This window comes from Bombina bombina, chromosome 9 (genome assembly GCF_027579735.1).
Source record: "Bombina bombina isolate aBomBom1 chromosome 9, aBomBom1.pri, whole genome shotgun sequence".
Classification (NCBI taxonomy): Eukaryota; Metazoa; Chordata; class Amphibia; order Anura; family Bombinatoridae; genus Bombina; species Bombina bombina.
Genome location: NC_069507.1, coordinates 138,918,874 through 138,942,084, shown reverse-complemented (window position 1 = coordinate 138,942,084; position 23,211 = coordinate 138,918,874). Strand labels below are relative to the sequence as shown.

The following is a 23,211-nucleotide window of genomic DNA, read 5'->3' as shown; positions in this document are numbered from 1 at the left end:
GGTATGCTAAGTAAAATTTCCCTTATTTCAAGAGCCAAATAGCCTGCAGAGGATCAGTGAAAGACAATCTGAAAATTAAATGTAAACAAGGGATATGTAGCAGGGTTAGCCTATAAAGTAAAGACATTATAAAAGCCAGTATGGAGTTTTCTAAGGTATGAAAACTTGAATTTCCCTTATTTGAAGAGCCATATTGCCTGCAGAGGATCAATAGAAGACAATATAAAATAAAAATTGATAGATATGTAGCAGGGTTAGCCTATAAATAAAAAACAGGGATGAGAATGATAAATTAAAGGGATAGTAAAGTCCAAATTAAACTTTCATGATTCAGATATGGCATGTAATTTTATACAACTTTCAAATTTACTTTTTTTCATCAAATTTGCTTTGATCTCTTGTTATTCTTAGTTGAAAGCTAAACCTAGGTAGCCTCATATGCTAATTTCTAAGCCCTTGAAGGCCGCCTCTCATCTAAATGCTTTTGACAGTTTTTCACGGCTAGAGGGTGTTAGTTCATGTGTTTCATATAATTGCCTGAAATGCAAGTCTGTCAAAAGATCTGAGATAAGGAGGCAGTCAGCAGAAGCTTAGATACAAGGTAATTACAGAGGTAACAAGTAGATTTCTATAACAGTGTTGGTTACGCAAAACTGGGGAATGGTAAATAAAGGGATTCTCTATCTTTTTAAACAATAACATTTTTGGTGTTTACTATCCCTTTATGTAATTTGAAGTGCAAAACTACACAGAGTTACTATGAAATGGGAACATTTGAATGCCTGAGAAATAGAAATAATTGTTGTGGGTGTGCTGTCTTTGATTATGGTAATCTCTAGAATTTAATACTGGGACATTTTAGCCCTACCTCCCTGAATTTATTTCCTTTTCCTGCTACTGCAGAGAATTGTGGGATAGAGAAGGTAATTTTCTCACCACAGGAGCTGAGAAGAGTACCTGGTTTTCAATCTCTTTTCTTATAAAAGCATAGTTGGTAAGAAATAAAGTTTATTATTTCCTCAGCCACCTTACTGCTTCAGTAGCTTCAGAAGCATTTTATGTATGTTATAACTGTTTATTTTGTATTAATAATCAGTTGCCTCTTTAGATAGCTTGCAGTCTGGTTTGCTTACATAAAACACATCTCCCCTGTTATTAACTGTATTATTGTAATGGAGAGTTATTTTTATATATTCTGTATTTTTACGGTTTGTTTGTTTTCTCATAGTTTTACCCAGGGCCGGTGCTAGACTATTTTGTGCCCTAGGCGAGACCAGTTACTTGCGCCCCCCCCCATGCAAAAAAATAAATAAAAAAAATTAAAGAAACAAAACATAACACTTTTAAATTTCTTTTAATTTTCATGAATAAGTGGTGTGGCATAAGATGCCAAAAGCAACAAAATTAAAGGCAAAATATAAAGTAAACAAATGTTAAATTGCCTATATTAACAACAAATATATTTTAACTTTTAATTAAACAAAATATATATTAACTGAATCTGTATTTTCCTTACAGCCAGAGAAACAAACCAAAAAAAACCCACAGATTTGTCAGAAAAAAATTAAATTTCAGACACCTCAAAATCTCACTCTGCGTGCCTTTTCCTTTGCAAATTTTGTCACCATTTCAGCCAGATCAAGTGCTGCTGCCTGTGTATGTTCAATAGATATAGTTGCCAAGCCAACTAGTCTCTTTTCCAACATTGTAGAACGTATGTAACTTTTTATAAGTTTGAGCTTTGAGAAACTACGTTCACCACTTGCCACTGATACTGGAAGTGTGAGAAGGATCCTCAGAGCAACAGAAACATTGGGCACGTTATCCAGAAGTTTATTTTGTAGTATGAAGAGAAGTACTTCTTGTGGCGGCATAGGCTTTGGAAGTCTTCGAGCTATTGCTTCAAGTTCACAACGCAGATCTTCAGCATCAATATCTTTGTTTCCATTATGCATCAATGACTTTTCCAAATTATTACAGTCCTTAAGTAAATCTTCTGTTGATTTTTTCTTTATACTGTATATGTCATATAGAAAGCCAAATAGTGAATTATATTTTTGTAGCTGTTGGAATCTCTCTTCAATCGATTGTATTGCCATGTCTAAAACAGCATAGTAAAAACCTGTTTTGAATTTCTGCTTTGGATCTTGTGGTGCTTCTTCTCGGGCCTCATAATCAAACTGCCGTTTCTTTCTCCTGTTTCGAACTTGATCTTCTGTCTCAAAGTTTGGTACTATCTGTATCTCATTTGCAATCTCAGTAGCATCTGTCAAAACTTGTTGAAAACCCTTATCACACCTGCAGGTTATGAGATAATTCTTGGTCACTTGCAATTGTCTTGTAGCTGAATTTAAATCAGCTTCCTTATTTTGTAGTAGCTTGCTTGTAAGATTGACTTCAAAAAGGATGTTGTACCATTTAACAAGGGATACCACAAACTTGAATTTACTAACTGCATCAGCAAGGCCCTTGGCTTCAACTCGAGAAGTATTTCCAGATGGACCTGATAGGCTTGTATCCTCAAAAATCTCTATCAAAGCATCATATATATTACCAAGATGATATCTCAGTGGTTTCAAAGCATCAATCCGACTTTCCCATCTTGTTTCACTCAATGGCTTAACAGTTATGCCTAAGTCTGATATATGGCTAATTAGAACTTGCCAACGCTTAGTTGATGTAGAGAAATAATTATAAATCTGTTGAACTAACCCGAAGAAAGTAGTTGCTTCCAGACAACACCTAGCAGCATCATTGACTACCAAGTTTAAAGAGTGTGCATTGCAGGGCACAAAAAACGCACGTGGGTTTAAGTCCAGTATTCTCTTTTGTGCTCTTTTGTTTGCCTTTCATGTTACTGCCATTGTCATACCCTTGACCACGCAGATTTTCAATTGGCAATTGAATTAGCTTCAGCTGTTCAAGAAGAGTTTCTGCTATAAAGGCACCTGTAGTCTCCTGTAGTGGAATAAATCCTAAGAAATGTTCTCTTATAGTAATACTTTCAGACTCATTATCTGATGGTTTGCTTACATCAACAAAACGTACAATCATTGTCATTTGCTCATTGTGAGAAACATCGGGTGTGCAGTCCAGAATAATTGAATAGTATTTAGCTGAGGTTGTACTTGTTATAATTTTCTTCTTTATAGCACCGGCTAGAAGCTGTATAAGCTCATTCTGGATATCTTTTCCCAGGTAGTGAACTAATGTTTCTTGATCTTTAACCCTACGCAAATGTTCATTCATGATATGATCAAAAAGGGCTAGATATTCGACAAACTTTAAAAAATTTCCATTGCCGGCACTATACAACTTGTCATTTGTACCACGGAATGATAAGTTTTGCATGGCAAGAACTCTTACCAAAGCAATAAAGCGTTGCAAGACTTGTTGCCAATATTGTTCTTCTTGCCTAATTTTCAGCTGGTTTAGAGCATCAATTGTTTTTTCTTTAGATAAGCTGAATTCAAGTTCACGCCAGGCTTGATAGTTTTCCAAATGGTCAGTATTCCTCTCATGTGAAGAAAAAATTGCTCCAATAGTTCTTCCAGTCTTTTGCAACATTTCTTTTACTGAACAACTTACAGCAAAAACAAAAAACCACATCTTTTGAGGTTGAATATATCAACCATTGGCGACACACTTCTTCACCATTTGCCAGTCTCCTCTTGTAGTGTACAGTAGAAAATCGTCTGTTTTTTGAGTCTTTGGGAAAATCATGTAATACAACCTCCTGTGGTCCATGTTGAATTATAAGCTGTCGTAGTTCATCACTGCAAGAGTTGGGCCATTTAGCAGGGTCACTGTAATCCAAATCAGGCACAATATTGTTTTCTTTTGATGACTTTGCAGTGCTACTACTAGTCTCACTGTTATTGACATCTTTTTCTTCTTCATTATTTCTAGAAACATTTCCAAATTGTGAAACTTCAGTATGACTTGTAGTTGGAGCACAACATTCAGCTTCCCCATCCCCAGTGGCAGGTTCCACTAGAGTACAGTCACATTCTTGTTCTTGATTTGCTTTCTGTGTATGAAGGTATCTAAAGAAGTACCCCTCTTGCTTTGCTTGCTCCTTAGCTTGTTCTGCCTTTCGTTTGCGGTACTGGGCTCCAGAAGGTCGTTTTTTATCAGCCATAGGTAACTGAAGAAAATAAAAAACATCTGGTTAAGTAAAGATAGTTCAGCTCTATGGTCCATCTTCGAAAATATAAAACTACTTATATATGTATATTACAATCAAAGACATAAGTGACTATGCCACAATCTCCCCCAACTACACCCACATGGTCACCCCTATGTTTGCCTTTAAGCTGGGAAGTTGACCTCATTGTTTAATGTTTTATTAATTAACAAATAACCGTACGTTGGTAAAAATTCACCTGAGAAACAAATGACCCCACACCTAAGGCCCAGCAATTGATCCTGGACAAAATTAAAGAATTATTTTTTTCATGACAACTTAGTAGTTACTGTTTAAAACTCAATTACAAGCTAGCAAGTCACCGTGTCAATATATATTTACATTTACAATTTACATTCAGCATCAAATTTGCTTTCTTCCATTAGTGTTCTTTGTTGAAATCTAAACCTAGATAGGCTCATGTGCTAATTTCTAAGGCCTTGAAGCCTCTAGCTCTGAAAAAACTGTCAAATGCTTTCAGACAAGAGATGGCCTTCAAGTTGAAGGCCATCTCTTGTCTGAAAGCATTTGACAGTTTTTTCAGAGCTAGAGGGTGTTATTTCATGTGTACCATATAGATAACATTGTGCTCATGCATGTGGAGTTACGTATGAGAGGGCACCGATTTAAAAGAACTGAGATAAGGGGCAGTAGGCTTAGATACAAGGTAATCACAGAGGTTAAAATGTATATTAATATACAATAACTGTGTTAATTATGAACAACTGGGTAAGTGGTAATAAAGGGATTATCTATCTTTTTAAACAATAGCAATTCTGGAGTAGACTGTGTCCTTTTAACCATATACCAAACATGACAAGTATAATACTTGTTTCAGCAAAAAAATAATAATCTCATGATTCACATCACATAGATAGAGCATGCAATTTTAAACAACTTTCTAATTTACTACTATTATCTTTGTGAAGGCAAATGGCAGATTGTGAAGATGCCAGAATCTGCATAAGGGGGGTAGTTTTATAAGGGCAGCAGCAAACCCTCTTTCTTTTTATATAAAATATAATATTTTATATAAAAAGAAAGAGGGTCGTGTCTGCCCTTATAACACTGTCACTACTACCCTTGCTGGCTGCAGATACTGGCATCTTCACAAATTCCAATCTGCCATTTGCTAGGATGATGTGCTCACATGGGAATATTTTAAATATTCCCATGTGAGCACATCATCCCTGTGCATTATTTAATTAAAGAAATTGCAACAGCAGATTGTGAAATCAAATAATACTATATACTATACAGACAGTATACTATGAATGACCCTCAGTCACAGTCACATCATCACATGTAAAATAGCAATAGGTAGACAAGTATTACATTTATATTTATATAATTTGTTTTAAGAAAATCTATGAAATATTCATCATACAACATCATTCATACATTGTTGTTCTAAGGCGGGCCTCAGGCAGGCCTGTAACTAGTTTCAACAACAACCCAGCATAAGTTCTCAGCCACACATTCAGGGGCCCCCTGAATATCAGAATATATAATGTCTGTGTACTGACATGTACTGTTGTGGGTGATCTGATGCGCCTGTTTCATTTCTGAAAGTTAATGGAATTAGTGCTCCAACTTGGAACACAAATTCCATTAACTATCAGAAATGGAACTTCCCAAGTACTAGTAATTACACAATAAGTGGCATTGGCAATGCATAGAAAGCTTTATATCATGAAACCACCACCTCAGTCATGATCCTGATCCATCCACTACAAGTGTAAGATTTTGGACGAAATGAAACTTAGACAGTAAGTTTTTCTCAAACACAGTGACTAGCCCTAGCCGCACCCACGTGGCTACATGAGTTTTGTAACCAGGCGGGAAAATTATAAAATACAAATTTCCTTCCACAGCACTGTCCACAATCCAAACTAAGTCTAAGAGTAGTAGACTATATAATATAAATACTAGTTTGCAAATTGCAGGCAGCATCATTGATTAATAAAAATAACACAATCAATAATTGATTGTTGTGTTATTTTTATTAATCCATCTGCTGCCTGCAAATTTGCAAGATAATCAGTTTTCAATTAACAAACTACCACCGGCAGCCCTCACCATTAAAATGAGGTAGATATATTATAGACAGTGAGAGAGTCAGTGACTACTACTGTGTCTTCTTAGTACTAGTCACAAATATCAACAACATACACATGATGATCATGCCAAGCCATCATTGACCTCAGACCTCCATATATATTATATTTATGAAATAATTTCTCATGACTCTCCTGGCTGAGTCTCTGAGCTCTCACCTCTGTTTGGTGGTCTGGCCATCGTCCTCGAGTCGACCTCGTCCTCCTCCGTCCTGCCTGGGCTGGGCCTGGGTGAGGGTCAGGGTCCACTGTCCACACGACACTGTCCACACACACACCCGGTCCGTCGACCGGACCAGTGCTGATCTGATCGGCTCTGTCTGGGCTGGCTAGCTGAGCTCTGCACATGACACTGCACGCAGCACACTGTGTCTGTCTGCCAGTGAGTGCCAGGGCCAGCCAGCCAGCAGGCTCTCTACCCTCAGGCTCTACCGGTAACACGGACTACTTCTGCTTGCTAGCCCCCTAGCTACTGCTGCCTACAGGGCCAGGCTGAGCTGTCTAGTAGTAGTACTAGTCTACTGACAGTGACACTGTCACTCTCTCTCCTCGACCTCTGTGACTGTCTCTTCCGGCTGCTGCTGCAGCGTGTGTGAGGCTCAGGCTGGCACAGCACAATGAGCGGGAGCGGCAAAGCAGGCGGGGTGGTCACGTGATGGATGGTGACGTTGAGGGTGCTGACGTCGGCGTCGCCTAGCGTGGGCTACCATAGTAGCAGGCTAGCAGCGCAATAATATATAATACTACTGGTCCTGTGACTCCTGTCCACGAGGTCAAGAAGTACTGACTGTGAAGACTGTCTCTGAGTCTGAGACTCTGACTTAATAAATAAAAAAAATATGAAAATACACTGTCACAGAATTTTTTTTTTGCCCATAAAAGTAGTCGGCTGGCTCTGCTGCCTGCGCCCTAGCTGGAATTGCGCACTAGGCGTCTGCCTAGCTTGCCTAGTGGAAGCGCCGGCTCTGGTTTTACCCCATTCCTACGGCTGGTTAATAAAGACACAGACTTCAACTCAGTCTCATTTGTTGACCTGTAGGAGGGCGTTTAGCTGCTTGTCTAACTCCACATAGACCCAGAGGGTACGTGTAGTGGAGACAGAACAGCAAAATGACGTTGAACAGAAGTGGATGAGAGAACTGACTAAACCGAGGCCCACTACTGTCAACACAGTTACCTGCAAACAACAGCCTGTAACCTCTAAACAGTCAAACAATGTCGCAAAGCCAGGCATCCTCATACAAAACAAGGTCCAGTGTAAGTGGCTCTACTAAATCATCTGTGGGTGAGGCAGCCATCATTGCTCGTGCAAAGGCTGAAGTGTGTCGCCTTTGCAGAACAGGAAATACAGATGAAAAAAGAGAAAGCTCTTCTAGAATTAAACCTAGAGAAGCTAGCAATAGAGAAAAAAGTGGCAGCAGCCATAGCTGAAGCAGAAACCCTAGAAGCAGCTGTGCATTCTAGCAGTGAACACGGCAGATGCAGCAACGTGCTTGGTCCAGAACAGGACCTCCAAGATACACTACAACACACAACAGAGTATGTCTATCAACACTTCAAATCAGGCAGCATCCCTCAGCCTGCACAAGAAACAAAGGATGTTGCTAGAGAGGCAAACCAAGCGTAACAAACAAAGAACCAGCTAGCTGATATGGATGTTCATCACTTCAAACAAGAGTATACAGAGCAGAGTGACACTGCCCGCTACTACTTTCCTACACAGCAAGTACATCAGCCGCCATTCCAACATACAGAAACGCCTTTCACACCAAAACAGTATGATACTGGCTGGCCTCAATCAGAGACTCCTATAAGGTATGGCTATACACCACAACCTCCCTTTGACTACACACCGCTAACCTATTCTAGTCCTAACCAAGCTACGATGGACTTTGCCAAGTTCTTTGCACGGCGTGAGCTACTTACTAAAGGACTTGTAAAGTTCAGTGATTGTCCAGAAAACTACAGAGCCTGGCGATCTACCTTGCAGAACGTAATCAGAGACTTAGATTTGTTGTGCAGTGAATAACTAGATCTCCTAGTAAAGTGGCTTGGAAATGAGTCTGCTAAACCAATAAGAACTATTAACATAATCTACCCAGAAACAGCCCTTAGAATGGTCTGGGAAAGACTTGACGAGTGCTATGGTTCAACTGAGGCCATAGAAAGTGCATTGTTTAAAAGAATTGGAGATTTCCCTAGAATAGCTGGTAAAGGTTATCAGAAACTTAGAGAACTGAGTGACCTGCTAATGGAACTATCGTTAGCCATATCAGAGGGAGACTTGCATTCCTTGACACAGCTAGGGGTGTTAACCCTATAGTCCAAAAGCTCCACTACAACCTCTAGGAGCAATGGACTGCATATGTATAAACAAACTCACAAAGTACCATTCCCTCCCTTCAGAGTGTTTGTGAACTTCATAAATCAGAAAGCAAGAATTAGAAATGATCCCAGCTTTGATTTTACACAGTCATATGCTACCCCTGCACATGAAGCCACATCGTCTCCTGAAATGCAGAGGCTTCAGAGAGAAACCCATACAGGACCGCAAAGCCTTCCTCAGGGAGAACAATATCTGCTACAAGTGTTGTTTCTCGACATCTCACTTTGCCAGAGACTGTAAGGTCAGTGTAAAATGTACAGAATGTGACAGCACAGATCATAACACAGCCCTACACCCTGGGCCACCCCCATGGACTCTAACTCAAGCTGATAGAACTCAAAAGCATAGTGAGGAAGAAAAGAAAGCTGAGACAGATATACCAGCAGTTACTTCACAATGTACTGAAGTCTGTAAGGATCTCATAAGTGGTAGGTCTTGCTAAAAAATCTGCTTAGTCAGGGTCTACCCAACAGGCTTTAGAACATGTAAGGTTAGGGGTTATTGGAGTTAAATAGTGACAGATGCTGTTCCTATATTTTTATCAAAAATAAATATACCTAAAAATTAGGAATGATATACTGATTATTATCAATTATTGGACCAACATCTGATGTGGTTTCTAAGTTAGACAGAACAACACAACTAGATAAACTAATTATAAGAAGGATTACAACATAGTTTGTAGCAAAGACCCCACAAAAATTCAATAATTCTGAACTCCAAAGAAAAATTAGGTTAAATTCTATAATTCTCCTATTTTAAAAGTTCCATTACATTCATACATTATCAACTTTATTCGCTAAACTAGGAACACACATTCATACTGTGGCAAGGCAAAAAGATTAAAAACCCTCTGAGGAAGCGTTCTGTGAAACGCGCGTCAGGGGTCCAACAGGAGTAGCTGTGTCTCTCCTAGTTGATGTTTTTAACTTGCTTGTCCGGTGTTAAAAAAAAAAAATATATATATGCTTACAAATTTTGATACATGGTCCTATGGTGCCCACTTTATTAATTACTAACAGTTAAAAGTAATTTAGCCCTCGGATTGTAAGGGCTTAGTTTGCTTTAGTATAACTTAACAATTGTGGGCTCCTATAAATTATCATTAAAAACAATTGCAGCCATCAATATTTATCTTTAAACCGGGTTTAAGTGTTTTTAATCTTTTTGCCTTGCCGCAGTATGAATGTGTGTTCCTAGTTTAGCGAATAATGTTGATAATGTATGAATGTAATGGAACTTTTAAAATAGGAGAATTATAGAATTTAACCGAATTTTTCTTTGGAGTTCAGAATTATTGAATTTTTGTGGGGTCTTTGCTATAAACTATGTTGTAATCCTTCTTACAATTAGTTTATCTAGTTGTGTTGTTCTACCCAACAGGCCACAAGGACAAAGCTATACAAGTTTACGCAATCCTAGATTAGCAAAATCTACCTTCTTTGACATTTTTAGCAGTAAAGGCCCCAACTCTCCTTACTCTCTAAGAACTTGTTCAGGTACAGTCAGGACGGTGGGGAGGAAGGCTAGTGGATATCAAGTTGAGTCAAAAGATGGTCAGGTATTCTTACCCCTGTCAGCTTTAATTGAATGCAACCAGATTCCTGATAATAGAGCTAAAATTCCCACCCCAGATGCTGCAATGCATCACCCTCACTTAAAGCACATAGCTCATCTTATACCAGTACTCGACCCCAAGCCCCGATAATCCTCGGGAGAGATATCATAAGATTTCACAAAGTTAGAGATCAGATTAATGGTCCTCACAATGCTCCCTATGCTCAAAAACGTGACTTAGGTTTGCCTAGGAAGCGTGCACAGACCCACTTCAGTCAACAACATGCTTACTCAGACTCTAGAAAATGGGCGCCCCTCCCTTTTCCAACCATGTCAAAATAGTTTCCTCGCAAAAGAGCTGCCACATAGCACTTATCTGCCCTACCCCTCCTTAGGTCCTTGCAGTGACAATGATCAAGATCACGTAGGGTACTCAGTATTTCACAGCACAAATAGGGACTATCAGGTAGCAATGTCCTTCGAGGACAGACTTTTTAAAGATAATGAAACAGGGAATAGTTAAGGATGACTCAAATAGTTGGATCGCTCCTCTACCCTTTAAACCCCAAAGACCATGTTTACCTAGTAACAGAGAGCAAGTCTATAAACACTTTGTATTTCTTAGGTACAGTTTCCAAAGAAAGACAAAAATGAGAAACCACTTTTTCACCTCTATGGAAAAGTTATTTGAGAATGGTCACACAGAGATAGCACCTGCCTTAACTGATGGTGAAGAGTGCTGGTACCTACCTATATTTGGAGTATACCATCTAAAGAAGCCAAGTCAGATTAGAGTAGTGTTTGACTCTAGTGCTAAATATGAAGGTACCTCTTTAAACAATGTCCATCTGTCAGGTCCTGACGTTAATAACACACACTTAGGGCTACTCTGTTTTCGCAAAGACTCTGTTGCATGTATGTCTGATATTCAACAGATGTTTCACTGCTTCCTTGTTAAAAAAGAACACAGAAATTTGCTTAATTTTTTTTTGGTTTAGAGTTAACAAACCCTCCAAAGGCATCCTAGAGTACTGTATGCGGGTAAACGTCTTTGGTAACAGCCCCTCTCCTCGCTATTTATGGACTCGGACATTCCGCTAAGGAAGGAGAGGCAGAATATGGGACAGACATTAGAAACTTTGTAGAAAATCATTTTTATGTGAACAATTGTTTAAAATCACTGCCTACAGATGAGGCGGCAATTAGAATAGAATGCTTGCCTGTTCAAATTTAAGACTCCATAATATTGCTTCTAACAATAAGGAGGTAATTAGAGCCTTCCTTCCACAAGACCACTTCAATGATTTGATGGATTTAGACTTAGGTACTGAAGCTCTCCCTACACAGCGTAGCATTGGTCTGCTTTGGGACTTAAACTCTGACACCTTTACCTTTCATGTCAACAAGAAAGAAAAACCTTTTACTCGCAGAGGTGTCCTGTCTGTCAGAAACAGCCTTTATGATCCTTTAGGATTTGCAGCTCTAGTCACCATCCAAGGTAAAGCAATACTCAGAGATTTAACCTGTGGAACTCCGGCTTGGTATGATCCACTTCCCACTGAAAAAAGGGATCTGTGGACAGAGTGGAAAAACTCTCTAACAGCTTTAGCTAGCCCGTAAGCCCCCACACCATCTCCAGAAGTTTGAACACAAAACCTGTGTGTTTTCTCTGATGCATCTATCAAAGTAATTGCTGCTGTAGCTTATCTAAAAACTGTAGACTTCAAAGGACAATGTCATGTAGGATTTGTCATGGGTAAAGCGAAACTTGCACCCTGTCCTGAACATACAATACCCAGATTAGAACTTTGTGCTGCCATATTAGCAGTGGAACTAGTTGAACTGATCACCTTAGAAATGGACATCGAGATCAAAGACACTGAGTTTTATACAGACAGCAAAGTAGTCCTAGATTATATTTGCAATGAAAACAGATGTTTCTATGTTTACGTCAATAACAGAGTACAGAGAATCAGGAGGTCTACCCACCCAAAACAATGGCGCTTCATCTCTACTGATCACAATCCAAGCAACTAGCTCTCTTGCAGCTAACCAACTAAGAGACACAATATGGCTAACAGGTCCTGCATTCTTGTACAATTCAGAACACACCACTTCTAACCATGACACATTTGAACTGGTAGATGCAGACGCAGATGAAAACATCCGTCCACAGGTGTCTACACTACTTACAGTGACTTCAAGCAACCAACTTAGATCCCTCCAGTTTAGCAGGTTCTCCACCACTTGTTAGAGGTATTGCCTGCTTAGCTCACATAGTTCGTTCAGAGGTATTGTCTGCTTAGCTCACATAGTTTGTTCTTTCAAGGATACCCCATTTGCAGAGGTAAAGGTGCGCAAAGGATGGCTCCACTGTACCAGTGCTTACAAAGTAACCAAACTAGAACAATCGAAAATATTGATTATTTGTACAATCATACAGGAACGTGTGGCCTCTAGGACTTGTTATCAAAACACACCCAAGTTAAGACGGAAAGGTCCGCAGAGTTGAAATCAAGGTTCACAAACCGAATGAGACCAAACTATTCCTCAGACCAGTGACTGAACTTGTTCTACTTTTTTTATCTGAAGACTTTGATGGTGGCATCAACTGACGCCTGGCGGGGAGTGTGCTGTCTTCAGGACATATGATTTTGAAATGTTGTTTAGATATTTCATTGTTGTTATACTGTCCTATTATGTATTACAATATGATGTGTTAAGGTGTTGCACCATCAAGTGGCCGATTATGGTAATCTTCAGAATTTAATACTGGGACATTTTAGCCCTACCTCCTAGAACTTATTATTTCCTTTTCCTGCTACTGCAGAGAATTGTGGGATAGAGGTCATTTTCTCACCACAGGAGCTGAGAGAGTACCTGGTTTTCAATCTCTTCTCTTATGAAAGCATCGTCAGTGAGAAATAACGTTTATTATTTCCTCAGCCACCTTACTGCTTCAGTAGCTTCAGAAGCATTTTATGTATGTTATAACTGTTTATTTTGTATAAATAATCAGTTGCCTCTTTAGATAGCTTGCAGTCTGGTTTGCTTACATAAAACACATCTCTCCTGTTATTATGTTTGGTTAACTGTATTACTGTAATGGAGAGTTATTTTAATATATTCTGTATTTTAATAGTTGTATTACTCTGTTTTCTCATAGTTTTACCTATTCCTAAGGCTGGTTAATAAAGACACAGACTTCAACTCAGTCTCATTTGTTGACCTGTAGGAGGGCGTTTAGCTGCCTGTCTAACTCCACATAGACCCCAGGGGTACGTGTAGTGGAGACAGAACGGGGGGGTGTCAAGTGAACACTTGCATGCGTACAATGGTAAAAAAGATGCAAAGAGGCTAATCTTGGATTGCAAGACAAAACTTGTCACTCACAGTGAGCCCATCCTCCTCTAGACGTGGGCGGTGGTTGAGCCTCAAAGCAACTGGTAAAACGGACAGAAGAAAAGTAAGTTTTATAATAATTTTTCTATTAAAGTTGTTATCTTGAATGCTCATATAGATTATACACTTAATCATCTATGCGGCTTGTATATTTATTTTGGTTTTGTGCTGTGTTGACTGGTCCATTACCCTGAAACGACACTTTGTATTTTGTCTATCAACAATAAAGATGGCATAAGTTAAGCTACGGTGCTGTGGACCATTGTTTGTACACATTTTGCTGGGGGACTCAGCACCAGGAGTTGAACCAGAAATCTCCAGTCTCTGGCCATTTGCCTATTCTCCTGAGCTACTGAAGGGCTCTCTAGCTCCACCTGCCTGCCAGCAGCAGGTTACATAAACTATATATAAAGGGGCTGGTGATGTCACCCGTCAAATTTGCGAATCCCTGATTAGAGACGGAGGAGGGGTTCTTCTCCCTTTTTTTGTTTTGTTTTTTTCTCTCTCTTGTGCTTGTTTTTCTTGTTTTGTTTTGTTTTTGCTTGGTTTTTGTTTTGTCTCCTGTTGTTTTGTCTTGTCTTTGATCTTTTCCTTTAAATTTAAAAGGTTGGAAAAATTCCAACATGGTATACTCTAATTTGCATTTTGTGGAAAAAAGAATAATTTTCCTGTCTGGTTAAAATCAGGTTAAGATTTTTTTCTTTTCTCTCTTGCTGCAATAGGAGATTTATGTTATGCTAAACGGCCATGTCTGGCCATAAACTTAAATTATAACTTTTCGTGTTTTTTTATTTTTCTGCCCTGCATGGCTAATCTGTTTTATCTACATTTGTATACTATGTTAGATCAATAAAAAAAAAAGAGACGGAGGAGGAAGCAGATTGTCATTCCCTTTGGTCTGCCAGCACCTTGATACGAGTTTAGCTTGGAAACGCCAAGTCCCCATCCTGCTTCACGAGCAGTATAAGTGGTGCTCCATCACATGTGTGTGCAATGGTGCCCTACATTGTTTGCTGCTGTTTAGTGAGCTTTCTTACACCCCATTGTCTCATATTAATATAAATAGAGCATTGCTGCTTCTTCAACCTTGGTGCGCAGGGTAAGAGACATCACATTTAGAATGTTTCTTAAAAGAATCAAATATAGCATTATATTTTAAATAATTTTCAAAAGTACTTCTAATATCACAAATAATTCATTATCTTTGTATCTATTCTTGGAAAACAGGCATGTAAGCTCCAGAACATGCACGTTCTTGGAGTACTATGTTATAGAAGTTTAGCAAAAATGTTACCTATTTGCATCAACACTCGGGGGCAGATTTATTAAGCAGCAGATGCTGCAATTTAACCCTGAAGTTTCAGATCCGTCTGAAACTTAAATTAAGAAGCAGCAGTCATAAGACTGCAGCTCCTTAACTAATCGGCCACCTCAGGGGGCGCAATGCACAAGCATTTCAATAGAAATTAGTTATTTCTGGCGTCTTAGTTGACGCCGAGTTCCTTGCACAAGGTTGCGTCTTCAATGACGCAAGTGTGTCATTTCCAGATGTTGTTATTGCCCAAAAAAATTCAGATTGCGTTGTGCGTCATACTTGGTGCCAAATAATTTCATTATTTAAAACCCCATTCCTATATGCCTCTTGCCTTTTTCTATAACAGAGGGCTATGCTGTTTGCATTTTTTCCTCATTCCTGAAACTGCCATATAAGGAAATTGATAATTTGGCTTTATATGTTGTTTTTTCTCTTAGATTTGCAAGATCTCTCAATCTGATCTTGTTTTAGAAACCACTGTTGGAACCCTGCTGCCTGATAACAGTTCTACCAAAGCTAAGTTCATTTGTAGTAAATTTGTGGAGATTATATCTCCAGCTGTGGTATGTAATAGTTGTCATGATAAGCTTTTACATGCAGAGAATGTGTCCATCAGTAATAGTACAATGCCTGTTGTTCCTTCAACATCTAATGTACATGATATACCTGTGAATATAAAAGACTTTATTGCTGATGCGATTCAGAAGGCTTTGTCTGCCATCCCGCCTTCTAATAAACGTAAAAGGTCTTTTAAAACTTCTCATAAAGTTGATGAAATTTCAAATGACCGACAACATACTGAATTATCCTCCTCTGATGAGGATCTATCGGATTCAGAAGATCCTTCCTCAGATACTGACACTGACAAATCTACTTATTTATTTAAAATGGAGTATATTCGTTCCTTGTTAAAAGAGGTGTTGATTACATTGGATATTGAGGAAACTAGTCCTCTTGATATTAAAACTAGTAAACGTTTAAATTCTGTTTATAAACCTCCTGTGGTTACTCCATAGGTTTTTCCAGTTCCTGATGCCATTTCTGATATGATTTCTAAGGAATGGAATAGGCCTGGTACTTCTTTTATTTCTTCTTCAAGGTTTAAAAATATTGTATCCTTTGCCAGCAGTTAGATTGGAGTTTTGGGAAAAGATCCCCAAAGTTGATGGGGCTATTTCTACTCTTGCTAAACGTACTACTATTCCTATGGAAGATAGTACTTCTTTTAAAGATCCTTTAGATAGGAAACTTGAATCCTATCTATGGAAAGCTTATTTATATTCTGGCCATCTTCTCAGGCCTGCCATTTCTATGGCTTATGTTGCAGCTGCATCAACTTTTTGGTTTGAAAGTTTAGCGCCACAGGAAATGGATCCTGATTTGTCTAGCATTGTTCGCTTGCTAATCATTTTATCTGTGATGCCATTTTTTATATCATCAAAATTGATGTTAAATCTATGTCTTTAGCTATTTTAGCTAGAAGAGCTTTGTGGCTCAAATATTGGAATGCTGACATGGTACCTAAGTCTAGATTACTATCTCTTTCTTTCCAAGGTAATAAGTTATTTGGTTCTCAGTTGGATTCGATTATTTAAACTGTCACTGGGGGGAAGGGAGTTTTTTTGCCTCAGGATAAAAGACCTAAGGGTAAATCTAAAGTTTCTAACCGTTTTCGTTCCTTTCAACAAAGTAAGGAACATAAAACTAATCCTTCCCCCAAAGAATCTGGTTCTAATTGGAAACCTTCTTCAAGTTGGAGTAAATCCAAGCCGTTTAAGAAACCAAAGCCAGCCCCCAAGTCTGCATGAAGGTGCGGCCCTCATTCCAGCTCAGCTGGTAGGAGGCAGATTAAGATTCTTCCAAAACATTTGGGCAGATTCTGTCCAAAATCAATGGATTTAGAGTATTGTATCTCAAGGGTACCGAATAGGTTTCAGAGTTAGACCTCCTGTGAGAAGATTTTTCTCTCACGCATCCCAGCAAATCCAGTAAAGGCTCAGGCTTTTCTGAAGTGTGTTTCAGACCTGGAGCTTACAGGGGTAATCATACCAGTTCCGTTTCAGGAACAGGGTCTGGGGTTTTATTCAAATCTATTCATTGTCCCAAAGAAAGAAAATTCATTCAGGCCAGTTCTGGATTTGAAAATTTTGAATCGTTATGTAAGAGTGCCAACTTTCAAAATGGTGACTATAAGGACTATCCTGCCTTTTGTTCAGCAAGGGCATTATATGTCTACAATAGACTTACAAGATGCATCTTCATATTCCGATTCATCCAGACCACTATCAGTTTCTGAGATTCTCTTTTCTAGACAAGCATTACCAATTTGTCGCTCTTCCATTTGGCCTAGCGACAGCTCCAAGAATCTTTTCAAAGGTTCTCGGTGCCCTACTCTCTGTAATCAGAGAACGGGGTATTTTGGTGTTTCCTTATTTGGACGATATCTTGGTACTAGTTCAGTCTTTACATTCTGCAGAATCTCATATGAATCAACTAGTGTTGTTTCTTCAAAGACATGGTCGGAGGATCAATTTACCAAAAAGTTCTTTGATTCCTCAGACAAGGTTCACCTTTTTAGGTTTCCAGATAGATTCAGTGTCCATGACTCTGTCTCTAACAGACAAGAGATGATTCAAATTGGTTTCAGTTTGTCGGAACCTTCAGTCTCAATCATTCCCTTCAGTAGCTATGTGCATGGAAGTTTTAGGTCTCATGAATGCAGCATCGGACGCGATCCCTTTTGCTCGTTTTCATATGAGACCTCTCCAGCTTTGTATGCTGAACCAATGGTGCAGGGATTATACAAAGATATCACAATTAATATCCTTAAGTCCCAATGTTCGACTCTCTCTGACTTGGTGGTTAGATCACCATCTTATAGTTCAAGGGGCCTCTTTTGTTTGTCCAACCTGGACTGTGATCACAACAGATGCAAGTCTTTCAGGTTGGGGAGCTGTTTGGGGATCTCTGACAGCACAAGGGGTTTGGAAATCTCAAGAGGCGAGGTTACCAATCAATATTTTAGAACTCAGTGCTATTTTCAGGGCTCTTCAGGTTTGGCCTCTGTTGAAGAGAGAACCATTCATTTGTTTTCAGACAGACAATATCACAACTGTAGCAGATGTCAATCATCAGGGTGGGACTCACAGTCCCCAAGCTATGAAAGAAGTATCTCGGATACTTGCTTGAGTGGAATCCAGCTCCTGTCTAATTTCTGCGGTTCATATCCCAGGTGTAGACAATTGGGAAGCGGATTATCTCAGCCTTCAGACTTTACATCCGGGGGAGTGGTCGATCCATCCAGATGTGTTTTCTCAGATTGTTCAGATGTGGGGTCTTCCAGAAATAGATCTGATGGCTACCCAGGTACCTGTCCAGGTCCAGGTATCCTCAGGCGGAAGCGGTGGATGCATTAGCAGCTCCTTGGTGTTACCAACCTGCTTATATCTTCCCACCTCTGCTTCTTCTTCCAAGAGTGATTTCCAAGATCATCATGCAACAGTCGTTTGTTTTGCTGGTAGCTCCAGCATGGCCTCACAGGTTTTGGTATGCAGATCTTGTTCGGATGTCCAGTTGCCAACCTTGACCACTTCTATTAAGGCCAGACCTTCTGTCTCAAGGACCGTTTTTCCATCAGGATCTAAAATCATTAAATTTGAAGGTATGGAAATTGAAAGCCTAGTGCTTAGTCATAGAGGTTTCTCTGACTCAGTGATTAATACTATGTTACAGGCTCGTAAATCTGTTTCTAGGAAGATTTATTAAAGAGTTTGGAAGACTTATATTTCATGGTATATAATGTAGGGAGTGGTATACACAAATGCACACCACACCCTTTAGGGTGCGCCTCCCAATTACCAAAATTAGTGTAAGGTAAATAATATAGAACCTAGACAGATAACAATATACTAGAATATTAAAGCAATGAATACAAACAGTTGCACAAGATAGAACACCAAAACAGTGAACTATACAGTAGGTATAGGTATGTTAGTGTCCATTCATCAAACAAGTCCCACTATCTGGCGGCAGCACTCTGTCAAAGGATGGTCGTCCTGGTGGTTAGAAACTGCAAATAGAAGAACACAGAGGCGCCACAATGGCCCAGTATCACCAAAACAGAGAGATAAGTATATAGATGGCACTATATATACTCACAAACATAGAGCACCCAGATGGTGCTAATGGGGCAGGCTGAAACTTCACAGTAGTCCAGCTCACTGATAGACCTCCAAACAGATCCAGTCAGTGTTCCTTGAGGGCCTAGGCCCTAGATCCTATGCCTAGAAAAGAGAGAGGCAAACCAACATGGCCTAGTATTGTTTGAGCCCAGGGAGAATATAACCCTAATGGGTATACTCACAGGAAACAAAGCACCTCCAGGTGCAGTAACAGCAAGCTGGAACCACAAGTCGCCCAGTAGACAAACCACAGCAAGTGATCCTCAGCTTCCAGTAGTAAAAACGTTTTGTGGGAGAGTGGTATATCAAACCCCACAACAGGTTAATGGGTCAAAATACCACACAAGCAAGTGTATATAAAAGTAAAAATCTTTAATAACACAGCGACGCGTTTCTCAGCCGCCTATGGGCTGTTTCATCAGGCTATAATAAAACATTAAAATATACACTTGCTATATACCAAATTAAAAAACCTAAAAATTATCTAATTGGACAGTCAATTGAAATTTCAGCCAATGTGTGATCATTCTCAATTAATTACTATGGCAACAATTTAATTAGTATTCGGGTGGATAGGTATAGCCAGGTGTGCACCTAATTAGCAAACTGACACACCACCTAGCTTCCAGCCCCTGTTACTATTTGTTACCATAGTGACCACATAACAGTACATATACATTAAAAGTTTATCTAATACACATGACACATCTACATTTGATTAGCACAAAAGAATATTAACAAGTACCCGAAAGTTCATTTTAAACCTATCTCCAGAATTATGCTTGTGAGAGGGTAATGTGTAGCCAGGCACCCTAAAAGATAGTCTGGAGCACATATATGATCTATATGTGCCTTACCAGTCTAGTATTGATAGTATCACTAGCCCCATATGAGAACCTTTGTTGGATTCAAAATGTGAGAGCGTATTAAGTCTATGTATAGGAATAATGATCATCGTATAGTGAGCCGTGTGTAAACAGAGAGCTTCCATTATGAAATTCTACGTGTCTTAACATGAATGCCTTCTTAACATGAATACCTTCTTGAAATCGGTAGATCTTGTAAATGTAATTATTTCCATAACGATCTTTTGTGCTGCAAGGCATCTGTTTGCCCGATTGCTAAATCCTACTTGATGTTGTGGATGACCCGAGACGCCTTCAATTGCGTCTCACTCTCTAACTGTGTCATGTGACCATGTTTGGAAATATCGAGCTTCCTCCAATCGTTCTAATTACTCTAAAAGGAGTGTACACCCGCTCCAATGAAAATGCATGTTGTGGGAGGGATAAGCACCTGATCAGATCCTATTCCATTAACGGTGGTCTTACCAACCCATGGGGGGATGTAATCCCCGGAAGTTCTGTCACTCCCAAAAACAAAATATCCAAATGTTGTAGGAAACGCTGTGGGATGTGCAGCTTCATATCCCACAAGGCTACCACTTTTACATCACATACCACTGGGGAGTCATTTAATATTAAAGGATTTTTGACATGTGAAACATCTTTCGTCATATACCTCCTGAATTGTAAATGTGGGGTCCAATATGTTGGACGTACCTGTCGCAAGATCAAAAAAAGATGGGGGGAACATGCCTATAACATCAAAAAGCATTCCAAGTCTCACAGTGTATCTAGACATTGTTTAATTTATCATAAAAAACAAAAGAACCCTATGAGCATTTTACCTATTGAGGCGATTTCTAGATCATTCCCTAACTCCTTCCTTACTCTCAGAAAAAGAGAGACCTTCTGGATAAAAAAATTACAAACTTTACAGCCAGATGGTCTCAATGAGAACCTTGATATGGCGGCATTCTGATGACCGAACAATCTATGGTGATAGGGGATGGGTATATCATACCCCACTCCACCCCCCCTTTTTTTCCACAAGTGTTCTCCTCTAATGATGGATTGTGAGATCTGTTTCTATTGCTACCGGTATGTTGTATGCTCGGTAATGTAATAACTGCCATCACTCAAGGCTAGATAAATATTGACTCACAAATTGTCAATTCCCTGTACATATATGTTAGTTAATTCTCACACTTCTAACATATTTTATTGTATTATACACTTATACATTTATTTATTTATATAGCCAGACCACCACAAGCATCTTATGAGGTCTTATCACCAGTCATTCAATCTATTTCTTTTTCTGTTTATTTCTTAGGCACAATGTTAGTTATATTCACACACCACCTATACTCACTTATTATAAGTATTACATACTATCGTTTCCATTAATAGTTTATAGTGACTTTACTATAAGTATTTTCTGAGGCACTATCTATACTTTATTAACAAATATGTCACTTATTGGCACTGCACTACCTACAGTATTAGATTATCATAGTTCACTAATTTTAACTTATTTAGGTTGGGGTATATATATATATATATATATATAGATAAAAATATGAGTTTAGAGGCCACAGAATGTCTAATATTTATGATTGTAAGGACAACTGGACCACACTGGTCACACACTATTGGGTCACTAGCACATTGTTGACACACTAGTATCTTATACACTACTTTATAACACTCTCTCACTAAGAAATACACAAAACAAAAAGTTTTACTATTACTCTCCCCCATGCATTCACTATCACTATTATATGATTATAGTGGGACCGCACAGTATGGTACACTATAACGAGATACAGTAGTATCCTATATTACCGGTCCAATTAACAAATAGTCCCCTTTCCCCCCCCCCCGCCTCTATCGTCTGCACGATACAATACACAATGACATATCATCCTATTTGTTAGGATCCCATTAGCAATAAATCTTTTTATTTTTTTATATAGTTACAAGACACATTTCCTTTGTGTGTTCAACACGATATGGGCACTTTTTTGAGGTCAGGACCAATACAGTCTTTGCTTATTGCGAGGGCTCTCTAGGGCAGGCATGCACGCCTTACATGCCCACTGACCAATAGGAGCCGATCAAATGGGAGGTGTGCCGTATGATTGTGCTGAAGAGGTCTCTCATTTGCGCTCCCATCTCTGGGGCTAACACGCATGTTAGTTTAAAAGGAATAGGATCTGATCAGGTGCTTATCCCTCCCACAACATGCATTTTCATTGGAGCGGGTGTACACTCCTTTTAGAGTAATTAGAACGATTGGAGGAAGCTCGATATTTCCAAACATGGTCACATGACACAGTTAGAGAGTGAGACGCAATTGAAGGCGTCTCGGGTCATCCACAACATCAAGTAGGATTTAGCAATCGGGCAAACAGATGCCTTGCAGCACAAAAGATCGTTATGGAAATAATTACATTTACAAGATCTACCGATTTCAAGAAGGTATTCATGTTAAGAAGGCATTCATGTTAAGACACGTAGAATTTCATAATGGAAGCTCTCTGTTTACACACGGCTCACTATACGATGATCATTATTCCTATACATAGACTTAATACGCTCTCACATTTTGAATCCAACAAAGGTTCTCATATGGGGCTAGTGATACTATCAATACTAGACTGGTAAGGCACATATAGATCATATATGTGCTCCAGACTATCTTTTAGGGTGCCTGGCTACACATTACCCTCTCACAAGCATAATTCTGGAGATAGGTTTAAAATGAACTTTCGGGTACTTGTTAATATTCTTTTGTGCTAATCAAATGTAGATGTGTCATGTGTATTAGATAAACTTTTAATGTATATGTACTGTTATGTGGTCACTATGGTAACAAATAGTAACAGGGGCTGGAAGCTAGGTGGTGTGTCAGTTTGCTAATTAGGTGCACACCTGGCTATACCTATCCACCCGAATACTAATTAAATTGTTGCCATAGTAATTAATTGAGAATGATCACACATTGGCTGAAATTTCAATTGACTGTCCAATTAGATAATTTTTAGGTTTTTTAATTTGGTATATAGCAAGTGTATATTTTAATGTTTTATTATAGCCTGATGAAACAGCCCATAGGCGGCTGAGAAACGCGTCGCTGTGTTATTAAAGATTTTTACTTGTGTGGTATTTTGACCCATTAACCTGTTGTGGGGTTTGATATACCACTCTCCCACAAAACGT

The 23,211-nt window shown here is 39.0% G+C and overlaps 1 protein-coding gene across 1 annotated transcript; it reads right to left on the bottom strand.

Annotated features, from left to right (window-relative positions):
• Nucleotides 1-1,578: 1,578 nt before the first annotated feature.
• On the bottom strand, nt 1,579-7,601 carry LOC128640459 (uncharacterized). The gene is made up of 4 exons (XM_053692937.1): nt 7,518-7,601; nt 3,633-4,147; nt 2,848-3,583; nt 1,579-2,555 (listed from the first exon to the last, which is right to left on the bottom strand). Exons 1-4 carry the CDS (start codon nt 7,599-7,601, stop codon nt 1,581-1,583), a joined length of 2,310 nt encoding a protein of 769 aa, XP_053548912.1. The 3' UTR covers nt 1,579-1,580.
• Nucleotides 7,602-23,211: the final 15,610 nt, after the last annotated feature.

Bases quoted from the DNA above. Each gene is read 5' to 3' on its own strand.
- LOC128640459 (XM_053692937.1), bottom strand. From the start codon at position 7,601: ATGGCTGCCTCACCCACAGATGATTTAGTAGAGCCACTTACACTGGAC. The intron at 4,148-7,517 runs GTTTGACTGTTT...TATTTTCTTCAG, and splicing joins ATGCCTGGCTTTGCGACATT to TTACCTATGGCTGATAAAAA. The intron at 3,584-3,632 runs GTTGATATATTC...TTTTGCTGTAAG, and splicing joins GAAGAAGTGTGTCGCCAATG to TTGTTCAGTAAAAGAAATGT.